Genomic DNA, 14353 nt, shown 5'->3' on the forward strand with positions numbered 1-14353 from the left:
CACTTGTACAAAATTGTTGTAAAAAATAGGTTTGTGTAACGGGTCCCATTTCGAAGGTGCTGCATCATGCTAGGCCTATTCTTGACACAAAAAGGGTTCTCCCATAGGATATGCACCCAAATTTTTTGGATAGTTACTAACTCTTGTCTTTTTCTTTTTCTTATTTTATTGTTGTTGGAAAGGCTAAGCGAGGGATAAATCTAAAGGCAATTTCTTTCAAAATTTTCTGGTAATATTTAAACATAGCTACCCGAAGAAACCCCATTATCACCCGATTACGTAGTCATGTTTCGAAAGAAAGTGTAAACATGAGTACCCATCCAGAACCATCTGATAGGCCCACAACAACATCATTAACTGATTTGGCGAATCTGGGAGCTCAGCTGAGCGAAATTCTCAATCGATTTAATGAGCTAAGCGTTGAAATGATGGCCCAACGGCGCGTAATCGATCAATTGGTAGCTAGTGGTGCTAGCGGTGAACAACATGAGCCATTACCCCCAGCCAATCTGAACCTCAACCCATATGTTTACATTATACTCAAACGTCTGTTACTTCACAAGTCATAAACCCACCTGAGGAAGCCTTTACTTATCCCATTCATGGCCCACCACCTACTTATGCACCTCACATCCAAACTAACCCTCCTCATGTCCAAATTTTCTAAAATTATCTGTCAATTACTATGAGCATGCCATTCAAACCACAAGGACCTCATTATTACTCCACCGCTGAGCCATTCACCCTAGATACCGCCGCTCAAGGAAAAGCTGAAGTTGGGGAGTCATCCGCACCAGTGGACAAGAATTTACTAAAGAGATTGGATCGGTTTGAGGAGTTTATAAGGAAAAGCCAATGTGTGAGCAAGCAAGGAGGTCTAAACTACAATGAACTATGCCTGTTTCCGGATATGCAATTGCCGGTAGGTTTCAAAACACCCAAATTTATCAAGTACGACGGAACAGAGAATTCCAAGACCCACCTTCGAATGTTTACGAACAAACTAGGGAGACCAATAGATGATGAGAATCTGCCTGTGCGCTTATTTTTCGAGAGTCTAGAAGGCGACGCGTTGGATTGGTATTCCAATTTGAAGCTCAAAGATATGAGATCTTGGATGGATTTGTCAACCGCTTTCGTGAGGCAGTATGAATACAATTGCGAGCTCGCTTCGACGAGGACCACATTGGAGGGGACCAAGAGGAAACCATCGGAGGACCACAAGACGTATGCGAAGAGATGGAGGAAATTGGCCGCGAAGGTGGAGCCTCCTATGACTGAAAATGAGATTGTTCGCACGTTCATCAAAGCTCATGACCCGCCTTACTTTGAGGAGATTTTTCGAATGACAGGATGCTCCTTTGCAGAGATTGTTAATAAATTGGAAAAATATGATGAGTTTATGAGAGCAGGAAAAATTGTTAATGCTTTAGGTTTGAAGTCACAGTTGGAAGCCATGCAAAGCCAAAGTAGCAGTAGTAAGAAGTCTCAATTTAAGAAAAAAGACGAGGAAGCCTCTTTTGTCTGGAACCAGGGCTCTTTTTCCCGGCCTAGATATCAACAAAATCCCACCTACTCATCTCGTTACTTATACCAACCACGCGTCCGCCCTGTTTACAACACCACTATCAACCATCCCCGTCCTCGACCAAATTATCCAAACACACCATCAACGCCATTTCACATTTCTCCACCAAACTTTCAAATTAGACCTCGTCCTCCTTTTAACCCAAGACCTATTCCACCCCCTAACCCAAACTACCAATACCAACAAACCCGTGATACCCAAAATCCAACCCCATACCGAACATTTACCAATCTAGGTCGCCCTGTTGACCAATTATATGAGCAATTGAAAGCTGCTAGGAAGATTAGTACGATACCCCCTAAAACCTATCCCAAGGGATTTCCCATTGGTTATGATCCTCAATCATTTTGTACTTATCATTCGGGAGCCCCACATTCAACGTCCAATTGCTAGGCACTTAAACAAAAAATTCAAGATATGATTGATGCTGGAGACATAGTTCTGAGAAGGAAAGATGGACAAAGGCCGAGTGTTAGCAACAATCCTCTTCCTCAGCACAAGGATACCGTGGGAGCTGTCACCATAGAGGAAGAGATCGAGGAACATACACAGTACATTATAGACGAGGCCGAGATCATGGGGGTCATTGGAGAACCATTCATAGTGAAGGAGGAAGCCTACGAAGTTAAGGAAAATATTGATCCTTTTATTTTGGAAATGATACCTTTCGAGTGTGAGCTTTCGGAACTCGTGGTACTTGAATTGCCTGAGCAAGCTCCTGTTCTTAATTTACAAGAGGTCCCGTGGAATTATAGCGAGCCTACACTGTTAATTGGAGGAGAGAAGGTGCCCAAAAAGGAAGTGGATGCCATCACTAGATCAGGGAGAATCATAGGGGAACCGCAGTTGATGAATCCTCAAAAGCAAAAGAATGTGCTACGCCAACAAAACCAGTTGTGACAGATGAAGAGGCTTTTAATTTCCTTCAAAAGTTAAAGAAGAGCGAGTACCAGGTGGTCGAGCAATTGGACAAGATGCCCGCTCAAATTGCCATATTAAATTTGCTACTAACCTCGGAACTTCACAGAGAGGCTCTGGTCAAGGTCTTAACTGAGGCTCAATTGCCTAAGAATATTCCAATTGACAAATTCACCAATGTAGTTGAACATTTTTTAGCTTCCAATCGGATTTCTTTTTTTGACGAAGATCTAACTGCTGAGGGGATTGGACACAACAAAGCCTTGTACATCTCAGTCCGCTGTAACGAAAAACTCTTGCCAAAGGTTCTGATAGACAATGGATCCGCTCTCAATATCTGTCCCTGGAATATCTTGGTTAAGTTAGGATTTCAAGAGGCTAAATTGCGGCCGTCAACCACCGTGGTGAGAGGATTTGATGGCGCAAAAAAGGGAACCAATGGGGGAAGTGAATTTAGTGCTGGAAATCGGACCTGCCCAATTTCAAGTCATATGCCAAGTCATGAATTTTTCAAGTGTTTATAACATTCTCCTTGGACGGCCTCGGATTCACACTTCGAGCGCTATACCCTCTTTACTTCATCAATTGCTGAGATTTGTGGTGAATGGTCAATTGATCACAATTTTTACGGAGGACGATTGCACAATGATTGTTAATTCTGGACCAAATGAGGAGGACAGTAAAAAATCTCTGTTTTCTCCTCACTATGTGGCTGACATTGTTTCTGTAGGATGGATATCTAAGGAGAAGCCAGTGGTGGAAATGAATTTGCCAGAAGCTAGTGTTATGATGGCTAAAGAGATGATTCGAGGAGGATATGAGATGGGCAAGGGCCTCGGGCGCAACCTACAGGGAGTTTTGGAACCAATAGAGATTCAAGGAAAGAAGGACACCTTCGGATTGGGGTTTCAACCTACTATCAAGGATAAGAAAGAAATGATGAATCGCAAAAAGGCGGAGAAGGAAGGAAGGTAACTTATCATGAATATCCCACCATTGTATTGTACTTTTCCTTACCCATCAGAGGTGATTAGAGCTGAAGTAGATCCAATCGAGGAAGTGGATGTTGGATTGTCTGAGCTATTTGTGGGGGTTGCTTCTGAGAGGAAGCCATTGGAGGACCCAGAATTTTCAGAGGTGTCTACCAAAACAATGAAGAATTGGACTAGTGATTTTCTTCCCTCTCGAAGGGAATTTCGGTAAATCTGGGGAATTGCCTTTGGTTGCCATGAAAGAATTTATTCGCATTATTTATCTGTTGTCTTTCAGTTTCGTAAATAGTTTTTAATCAAATGCTTTTCAATGCAAGTCTTATGTTGAATCTCTTGTTGAGTCGCATGTTATGATCCTTTACCTTCAAATTCAATGAAATGCGTAGTGTTTATTTTCCAAATTAATTTGCTTATGCATTGTTTTATCTATTTTATTCTTTTCTAGATGGCCAAAAATAAAACACATTGACCCTTTGGATATCACTATTCTGAAATTTGATGATTGTAATCTCGATATCTCTCACGAAGTTGAAATTTTGGAATCAGAAATTCAAGACGAGAGGGATAACGAGGAAGAATCTGACTCTTTATTAAAGAATCTTGAACAATATGAAGAGAAATCCAAATCGAACTTGGAAGAAACAGAAGTTGTTAATATTGGCACTAGGACTGAGGTTAAGGAGATAAAAATTAGCATTCATTTGAATAAAAAATAGAGAAAAGAGATGATTGAATTTTTGACAATGTTTCAAGATGTGTTTGCTTGGTCCTATGATGATATGCCTGGAATTTCAATAGATATAGTGGTCCATCGATTGCTAACTGATCCAAATTTTCTACCCGTGAAGCAAAAACCTCGCAAGTTTAAGCCTGATATAAGCCTTAAGATCAAAGAACAAATCGAGAAGCAGCTCAACGCTAGAATTATCATGGTGTCCCATTATCCCATTTGAGTTTCAAATCTCGTACCTGTCTTGAAGAAAAGTGGAGAAGTGCGAGTCTGTGTTGATTATAGGAATCTTAATAAAGCAAGTCCGAAAGATGATTTTTCATTGCCAAACATCCATATTCTGCTAGACAATACCGCAGGACATGAGATCGAATCATTTGCTGATTGTTTTGTCGGGTATCACCAAATCTTAATGGCCGAGGAAGACAGAGAGAAAACTATTTTTATCACACCGTGGGGGACATTTTGCTACCGAGTAATGCCATTTGGATTGAAAAATGCCGGAGTCACTTATCAAAGGACCATGACAACCCTGTTCCATGATATGATTCATAAGGAGATGGAGGTTTATGTGGACGACATCATCATCAAATCCGAGAGGGCGGAGGATCATTTGGTTGATTTGGAAAAGATATTTGAGAGATTGAGAAGATATAATTTGAAATTAAACCCTGCAAAGTGTGCATTTTGAGCCCCTGCCGGGAAGTTATTGGGATTCATTGTCAGTAAGAAGGGTATAGAGATAGACCCGACAAAGATTAAAGCTATTTGCGAAATGCCAGTGCCAAAAATGTAAAAGGACGTGAAGAGTTTCTTAGGAAAAATTAACTTTATCGGAAGGTTCATTGCTCAGTTGGCCCACACATGTGAGCCTCTGTTCAAGTTATTGAAGAAAAATGTGCCACTGCATTGGAGTGAAGAGTGCTAGCAGCCGTTTGATAAAATTAAAGACTATTTGTTGCATCCCCCGATCTTAGTACCACCCAAGTTAGGTCGACCATTGATTATGTACTTGTCCGTGCTCGACGAGGCTGTGGGATGTGTTTTGGAGCAGCATGACGATTCAGGAAAGAGGGAGCAAGCTATTTACTATCTCAGCAAGAAGTTCACGTCTTATGAGGCAAAATATACATTGCTTGGAAAAAGTTGTTGTGCATTGGCCTGGGCAGCTCAGAAGTTGAGGCATTATTTGCTTAGTCATACCACTTATCTTATCTCTCGGTCAGACCCTTTGAAATATTTGTTGGAAAAACCAATGCCAACTGGACGCATGGTTAAATGGCAGATGATTCTTTCGGAGTTTGACATCATTTTTACCACGCAAAAAGCTATCAAGGGTCAGGCGATAGCGGATCACTTGGCCGAAAACCCAAGGAGGGATGATTATCAACCATTTTACACTTATTTTCCAGATGAGGAGGCCCTGTTCGTTGGTACAGCAGAAGACATGAATGAAAAATGTTCTGAATGGAGGCTATTCTTTGATGGTGCCTCAAACTCCTTTGGAGCTGGTATTGGAGCTGTTCTGATATCACCTGAAGGGAAGCATTATCCTGGTTCCGCTAAATTGCGATTTTTTTGTACTAACAATATGGCTGAATATGAAGCTTGCATTTTTGGGCTAAAAATGGCGTTGAAAATGGAGATTAAGGATTTAATAGTGTTCAGTAATTCCGATTTATTCGTTCATCAGACTCTCAAAGAATGGATCACTCGATATTCAAAGATCGTGCCTTATCATTGTATCTTATTGGATTTGGCGAATAAATTTAGAAGTTTGGAGTTCCGACATATTCCACGTGCCAGGAATGTCTTCGCCGATGCTTTGGCCACTTTATCTTCCATGATTCAACATCCAGACGAGTTGGTGATCGAACCTATCCAGATTCATTTGCAAGAAAAACCAGCTCATTGCCTAGTTGTGGAAAAATCTCCCGATGGCCATCCCTGGTATAGTGATATTAAGGAATTTCTCAAAACAGGGTCCTACCCTCCTGGGGCCGATACAACTGTCAAAAGCTTCTTGCGCAGATTATCATCTAAATTTTTCTTGAATGGAGAGGTGGTATACAAAAGAACGTCAAATTTGGGCCTTCTGAGATGTGTTGATGAGGATGAAACAGATTATTTGATGAAAGAAGTGCATAGTGGCGTGTGCGGATCACATATGAATGGCCATTTATTAGCAAAGAAGATCATGAGGACGGGCTATTTTTGGCTTACTATGGAGCATGATTGTGTAGTTTTTGTTGGGAAATGTATCAAGTGTCAATTGCATGGAGATGTTATGTGCACTCCCTCTACAGAATTACACAGTATGACTGCTCCCTGGCCATGTTCAATGTGGGGTATGGATGTGATTGGAGCCATTGATCCTCCCACTTCAAATGGGCATCGATTTATTCTGGTGGCGATTGAATACTTTACCAAGTGGGTCGAAGCTGAATCTTATAAGCATGTGACTAAGAAGGTGGTGACGGACTTTCTAAGGAAGCACATTATTTGTCATTTCAGTGTGCCAGAGACGTTAATCACCGATAATGCCAAAAATCTCAACAATAATATGGTAGATGGATTGTGCGAACAGTTCAAAATCAAGTATCGAAACTCCTCTATTTATAGGCCACAAATGAACGGAGCAGTAGAGGCTGCAAATAAGAACTTGAAGAAGATAATCCGTAAGATGACTGAGAGACACCGTGATTGGCACGAGAAGCTCCCTTATGCATTAATGTCATATAGAACTGCTATTCGGACTTCTATTGGGGCAACTCCTTACAATCTCATGTATGGAATGGAAGCAGTTTTGCCAGCCGAGGTCGAAATCCCTTCTTTATGCATTTTAATGGAGGCCAAACTGGATGAGGCTGATTGGATCAAACAACGTCATGAGCAGTTGTCTTTAATCGATGAAAAGAGGTTAAATGCCATTTGTCATGGTCAATATTATCAAAAGAGGATAGCCCATGCTTAGAATAAGAAGGTTAGACCACGCATATTTACAGAAGGAGATAAGGTGTTGAAACACATTTTGCCAGTACAATAGAAAGCCAAAGGAAAATTTGCACCAAATTGTCAAGGCCTTTTTATTGTCCAGGAAGTTTTGCCCGGGGGGCGCTCATTCTTGCAGAAATGGATGGGCAAGTGTTCCCTCAACCAATCAATTCGGATATGTGTAAGAAATTTTTCATATGATTTCCCTTTTAGGGTTAATATAAAGAATGGAGTGAAAAGTCAGGCTTTCTTTTTTTTCAATCAAACATTTTATCCCTAGTCACCCCTTTTTGAGCCTTCAAAGCAAATTATTTAGTTTGGCAACCTCTGAGAATCGCAAACCCCACACTGGGGCAAGTTTTGAGTTAAAAAGGTTAAAAAGTTAAAAGAGAGGTTTCAAGGGGTAAAAATCATAGAAAAATAAAAAGAAGAGAAACTCAAAGAAGAAAATCTCGATTGAGAATAAATTGGGGCAATTATTAGTAGAGTTAATTTGAAGATGCGATCTCAGAAAATCTAAACCTTCGTAAATCCGCCTTCGAGTCTTAACCTTTTATAAGCATCCTACCAGATCCCGTTACATAAAATCAAAAGTCCTGACTTCTATTCTTTATATTACCTTTTTCGGACGATTTCTAATCAAATGGCACATGATGTCAAAGACACCTTCACCTGTTTTGCAAAGGAAGGGTTGTTATACTGATGCCATTATTTCTTAAAACACATTTCTGAATTAATGCGGGCGATAGACGAGATTTGTTTATTTGGTGAAAATCCGTAAGGGCACATTTGAAAAGAAGAAGGAAAAGAAAAAAAAAGAAAAGAAAAAAAAGAGAAAATAAAAGAAAAGAAAAGAAAAAAGAAGAAAAGAAAAAGAAAAAAGAGAAAATAAAATAAAAGAAAATGAAAAGAAAGAAAAGAAAAGAAAAATAAAATAAAATGGGCGGGGGTAACCTTAGTGAAAATCCGAAAAGGCGTTAAGGTAGGGTTTTACAAGGAAAAGTGAGTTTGGATCTAAAGTGCTGGTGACTTAGTTCATTGGAAATTCTCCTCACATTGTGGTTCTATTGTCAAACATTTGAACTCCGAAGAGATGATATCCAAAGGGTCAAGCATAGCATTTTGTTCGAAAACCAAAGTGTTTGATTTATCAAACACGAAATTTGAGTATACAAACTTATTTATTTGAAATGATTTTTTATGCAATAAAAGTAAAGGGTTGTGTTTATATTGTTAAGATTTTTCATCATTATGTGCAATTAGAATGTTTTTCATGTGTTGCATGGTCACATTTGTCTCTTTCGTTCTATCAAATGGCAATCCCTATGATTTATCGAAGAGAATAGATACTAGATGACACGTTGATCTGCATATGAGAAATTATGAAAACTTGATATTGCTCGCAGGGCAAGATTGAAGTACCCGCTTCGCCAAATAAGGAGTCCAAATGCTCATGTTTACACTTCTCTTGAAAAAGGGGTTGATCGGATGGAAGCGGTATTATCTATCATTATTTCTTTTCTTGCAGGTCTGATAGTCCAATAAGCATTACACTGGGGCAATTTTAGAGGAAGTTATTTGTCTCCCTTCTCAAAATTCTACGAAAGTTTTGTACGAATCGACCGAATGAAGAATGAAGGCAGGCTCGGGTGTTCATCCCACTGAGCAAATGAAGAATGAAGGCAGGTTCGGGTGTTCATCCCATTGACCAAATGAAGAATGAATGCAGGTTCGGGTGTTCATCCCACTGACCAAATGAAGAATGAAGGCAGGTTCGGGTATTCATCCCACTGACTAAATGACAGATGAAAACAGGCTCGAGTGTTCATCCCACTAACCAAATGACAGATGAAGACAGGCTCGGGTGTTCATCCCACTGACCAAATAACAGATAAAGGCAGGTTCAGGTATTCATCCCACTGACCAAATGAGGAATGAAGACAGGTCCAGATATTCATCCCACTGATCTCTTTTGATTATGTGTTTCAGATCACAGTAGAATAAATACAGGTAAATATTTGGTGTCTACGTCTTTGTCTCGAGTTTCTTTGAAACTCAGATAAAGAGGGGCAAAATGTAAACACCAAATTTCAATTTAGATTTATTTATCTTTAGCTTTTATTCGATAATTATCCGATTTTACTTATTAAAATCATGATTTCGATATAAAAAAAAAGAAGAAAAAAAAAAGAGAAAAACTGGGAAGCCACGCCTGCGTGTCTTGCACGCGCGCTGCATTCCATTCAGCTTCGTCCGAAGCAGCAAAGCAGCGAGAAGGTTCAGGGATTTCTTCCAGTTTTTTTTCCTTCCATTTTTTCTCCCTTTTTTTTAGCTCCGTTAGATGATGTTGGTATAGGCCATCTGGCCGTTATCTTGAGCCTAAATTTCATGAGGAACAAAGGCCGTCAGATGGTTCCCCAAATATCGGTGGCTTCATCTAAACCATCGTTGAGAGGGTTTAGTTTTTGGGGTGCTATATAAAAGGATGAGGCGGGTTTAAGAGAAGGGTTGTTGAGTGTTGAGAGGAGGAATTGGCGGCTGCCTAGCAAAGGGAAACAAAAACAAAAAGGGAGAGAATAGGGGAGCAGAGAACGGCTAGGGGTTTCGGGGAAAAATCAAAGGAAGGGAATAAGAGTGAGGGTTGGAGGATAGAAAAGAATGAGTGACGGCTGGGAAGGGTTTTGAGAGGGAGAATCGGATAACAGCGGAGAGGAGTTTGGGGGCTGAGAGTATGGGAGTGACGGCTGGGGGTTGAGAGAATAGAGTGAACAGCGGCTGAGGAAACTAAGCAAGAGAAAGAGCTCCAAGGGAGAAACCAAGAGAGAGTGGAGGCGGAGAAGAAACGAAAACAGCAGCGAATGAGCTAACAATTGCGAGTGAGATAGCAAGCGCAAAAGGGAGAGAAAGAAAACTGGACAAAGGAGAAGGAAAAAGGCTCTGGAGGGGAATGGAAAACAACGACTGAACAAGAAAGTCAGAGAAGCAAGAAGGAAACTGCATTCGGAAGCAGCCTCTGACCATCCTTCTGTTTTCATCTCAACTAAGATTCATCCTCAGGTAACTCTTAATCTGTTTCTCTGCTTTCATTCCAGTTCAATGAGTCTACTGGGTATGATGCATCTGGTTTGATTAAGAAATAATAAGACCTAGGAGATACTGTGAAGGTCATTAGATATGAATAATGTGCTGCAAAACTTTATTTGGAATCCACGTATAAAAGATTTCTGCTTTTGCTTTGTGAATCTGGTTGGGCTTAAGGGAAGGAGGAAGGGCTCTAATCCATGGGTGTGGGTTAAGCTAGAATTTTCGTTGTTTGTCTCTTGATTAAGTTTCCTTAATTCTTGTTGAAGTTCCATTAGTTTTCCCATTGATTTCTGCTCTTTTGGTTTATGGCTGATGCGAGGAGTTTTCGTTTGATGTTTATGGTTGATTCTTGTGTGTTTGAACAAGCAAATCCAGAAAAATGGCATAAAACTTTGGGCAATTCTGATTGATGTTTTCTTCTAGCTGTTTCCGTGCGGCAGTGCCTTGTTGCTGTTTTCTTGCTGTTTTCCTTTCCATTTTATTCTTAGCACCTTGTTTGTTGTCGTGGTTGGGCTTTAGAATGTTTTCTCGAAGTTCTGAGTTAGGGGTCAGTAAATGTTTATATTTCCTTGCGCTGTTGTTGAACTTCGGTTGCGGTTGGATGGATCCGTTTCATTGCCTTGTTGCATTTCATGTTCAGGAACCTTATTGAATCTTCCCTCTCCCCTTTGTCCCAAGTCTTTTATGCTGGAGTAAGTTAAGACTTGTATTGAGTCCCTTCTAGGTTAATGCATAGGAGCTTAGGGGAGCCGAGAGTCACCCTTGATCATGTTGCAGCTGTGCGAACAGTTTCCTTTTTCTCTTGAGCTGCTGAAGTTTTTTTTTTTTTTTTTTTTTTTTGGTTTGCTTAACTTTTAGGCTTTGTTTGCTATTCCTGGGTTGCATTTGTCATTTCTCTTACTTTGGTTTTAGCATGGTGTAGGGGGTGCGTAATGGAAATGGTTTCCTTGCAAAAGAGAAATTTTTCTTTCAATCAGGTGGCCTAAAGGGACCAGGGCATCTCAGTTCCCCTGTTCTTTACCTTGCGCTTTGTCTTCCTATAGTTCTAGCCTTCCCCTTTGAGTGTTCTGAGTCTTCTTATTGAGTTTGCTTTCATTCGTAAAACCAGAGGGAGGTGAATGAATCTGTTGCAAATATTCATGTTGCTTTGCTGCATTTTATTGCTCAAATGATTTGATTAGATCTGTTGAGGTATAGATGATTGTGGTTGGGTGAAGTTAACAACATGAATTAAAGGTCTATTGAGGTATAGAATGTTTAGCTCACGCTTTCATCATTTCAAGATGGGTTGTGTATTGTGTCTTGAATCAAAAGATGATGCTTTCCTGGGATGTGTTCAATTAGTTGTCAAATGCCGCATGTTGCAGAATGAAGGAAAATAGAAAATGCAGAAATCTTCTTCGTATGCATGCATGCAAATCTTCATAAAGGTTGCATTCTTACCCTCCAAGTCCCCTTTTGTTCTACTATGGCCAGAAAAACTTTTAATTTCTTTCAGAGAGGTTCCTAATTTAATTGCAAATAGGCCCCTAAACTTTATTTTTCTTTAATTTTGATCCTGAAACTTTGTTAATTTTCACAGTTAAGTCCCTTCTTCTTTTAATTTCTTAAATGTGGGTTGCTTGCATGATTTAATTGATTCAATTTCATGTTTATTTTTTATCTTTTGTGATTTATTTCTTAACTAAAGTGATGCCTTGACTTTTTCTTTGATTTTGGAGGGTAAATAAGTAATTTCATTTCATTAGACTATCAACTCAAAGGAGGTACACTCTATCCCTTATTTTGACTTTAATTGATCATATGTGCCCTTATGTGATTTTATGTGCTTAATTGCATGCCTTTTGAATGTTTTCATTTTGTTTATTTATTTATTCGCTTTATTTGTTTTAATTTTGGATATTTATTTTAGTTCAATTTCAATTATTTGAAAGGCATTCAAAGGCCAAAGTTGTAATAGTTAGGGGTTTATTTTTATTCTTTCCCTTTTTAGATTATAGTAGGGCCCCCCCAATGTAATAGTTAGGGCTTGTTTGTTTTATTTGCTTGGTATGTTTTGCATGCTTATGTGTTATGTGTTATCCGCTTTTTTAGGGCCTTGCATCTAGATATCATGCTTATGTGTTATGTGCTATACGTGATTTATGTGTTTACATGCTTTTATTAGGTCTTACATGATTTATTTGATTGTAACCGATGTGTGACGCACCACACTAGTCCAATGCTAGTTGTGGTCAATTTCTCGAATCCATACTAGTCCAACGCTAGTTGTGGCCCTTTCCGACTTTTCTCACTAGTCCAATGCTAGTGAGAAATTATAGACGTGAGCTAGTCCAACGCTAGACCCTTAGGAGCCCCTCGAGCGTTAGATCATGGTTGTCTGATAAAATCACTTCATCTCATACATGTTTTCACTTTTTAGGGTTTTTACCATGTTGTATGACACTTTCTTATATATGTACATCCTTTATCCCATATTCTTTTCTACTTATATCCCCTATTCCGTATTTTCTCTTATATATATATTTCTTACTCTTTTGTATGAAAACATAACATTAGACTTGCATTTCATTTAAGAAATAGAAACTAGGTTAAATCATTTGCATGCTAGATTAGGAAAACCTCTTGGGTATGGGATATGAATGAGTTTGGCTTTTTAACTTTAGCACGCTCGTATTCCCTCTATTAAAGGAAACATTGAGTCACGAACATTAGTCCCCGCACCCGATATGATGCATTCCTTTAGGTCACGTATATTTATAAAATTAATTTTATTTTTATTTTCCTTTTCTTTTCTTACAGTCTCATATTTTTGCATTATTCGTGACCTCTCCAAAGAGTCCACATTGGGCATCACAATTAATGTGATTGGTACAAATTGAGATTTGAAGAGAAAATTCGATCCCCTGATACTCTCTTAGGTCTAGGTTTTGCATTCATATAGTACATCTAAATGTGATAAATCTTTAGGTTAAAATAAGAAAATCTTTAACTAAATCACGCAACTAACCTTGGTTAGGTTGAAAGGGTGCCTCGAATTTTTTTATCCCTGCCTTTCCTTTCTTCAAATGTGACTCCCGAGCACGTTTCTTTGATTTTCGTAGATTTGGAGTCATTTAAAAAGGGTTTTCTACTTTTTTCTTTAAAAATTCATTTTTAGGTGACTTGGTACACTTTAACTTAATACCAAGTGGTGACTCCGATTTTTTTCATTAAAACCCTTTTTAAACTGTTTTTGGGTTAAAATCGTCGCATTTGTTTTGTCCTATTTAGACCCATATTTTTCTTTATTTTCTAAAAAATCAAAAACTCATTTTTTAACCAAAATTAATCAAAAATTCATTTTTCTAAACTAATTTATTTTATTTCAAAAATGGGGTGCGACACAAATGGCTCCGTATGAAGCGCTTTATGGTAAAAAATGTAAGTCTCCGATTTGTTGGGATGAAATAGGTGAACGGAAGATCTTAGACCCGATTACAGTGTCTTGGATTGAGGAAGCTAATGAAAAGGTAAAGTTGGTACGCCAGAGAATTCAAACTGCACAGAGCCGTCAAAAGAGCTATGCAGATAATCGGAGGAAGGATTTGAAATTTGCGGTTGGAGATCTAGTATTTCTTCAGATCACGCCTTTGAAAGCAAGTTTGATGCCTGGAAAGGGAAAAAAAAACTACAACCGAGGTTTGTAGGGTCTTATAAGGTTATCGAGCGCGTGGGACAGGTAGCGTACAAGTTGGAATTACCACCGAATCTATCTCGAATTCATAATGTGTTCCATGTGTCTATGCTTAAGAAGTATCATCCAGACCCTTCACATGTCTTACACCCGGAAAGTATCGAGATCGATGAGACATTGACCTATGAGGAGAAACTGGTTAACCTTCTAGATAGAAAGGTGAAAGAATTGAGAAATAAACAGATACCACTAGTAAAAGTTCTCTGGAAGAACCATGGGTTAGAGGAAGCTACTTGGGAGGTCGAAGAAACAATTCGAGAAAAGTATCTAGACCTGTTCACCAATCAAGGTAAATTTCGAGAGCGAAATTT

General features: G+C 39.2%; 1 protein-coding gene across 1 annotated transcript; it reads left to right on the forward strand.

Annotated features, from left to right (window-relative positions):
• Positions 1-691: 691 nt before the first annotated feature.
• Positions 692-1981, forward strand: LOC140038808 (uncharacterized). The gene has a single exon (XM_072084168.1). The coding sequence runs from the start codon at positions 692-694 to the stop codon at positions 1979-1981; it is 1290 nt and encodes a 429-aa protein (XP_071940269.1).
• Positions 1982-14353: the final 12372 nt, after the last annotated feature.

The sequence above is a fragment of the Coffea arabica genome, chromosome 1c, assembly GCF_036785885.1.
Source record: "Coffea arabica cultivar ET-39 chromosome 1c, Coffea Arabica ET-39 HiFi, whole genome shotgun sequence".
NCBI classification, from domain to species: domain Eukaryota; kingdom Viridiplantae; phylum Streptophyta; class Magnoliopsida; order Gentianales; family Rubiaceae; genus Coffea; species Coffea arabica.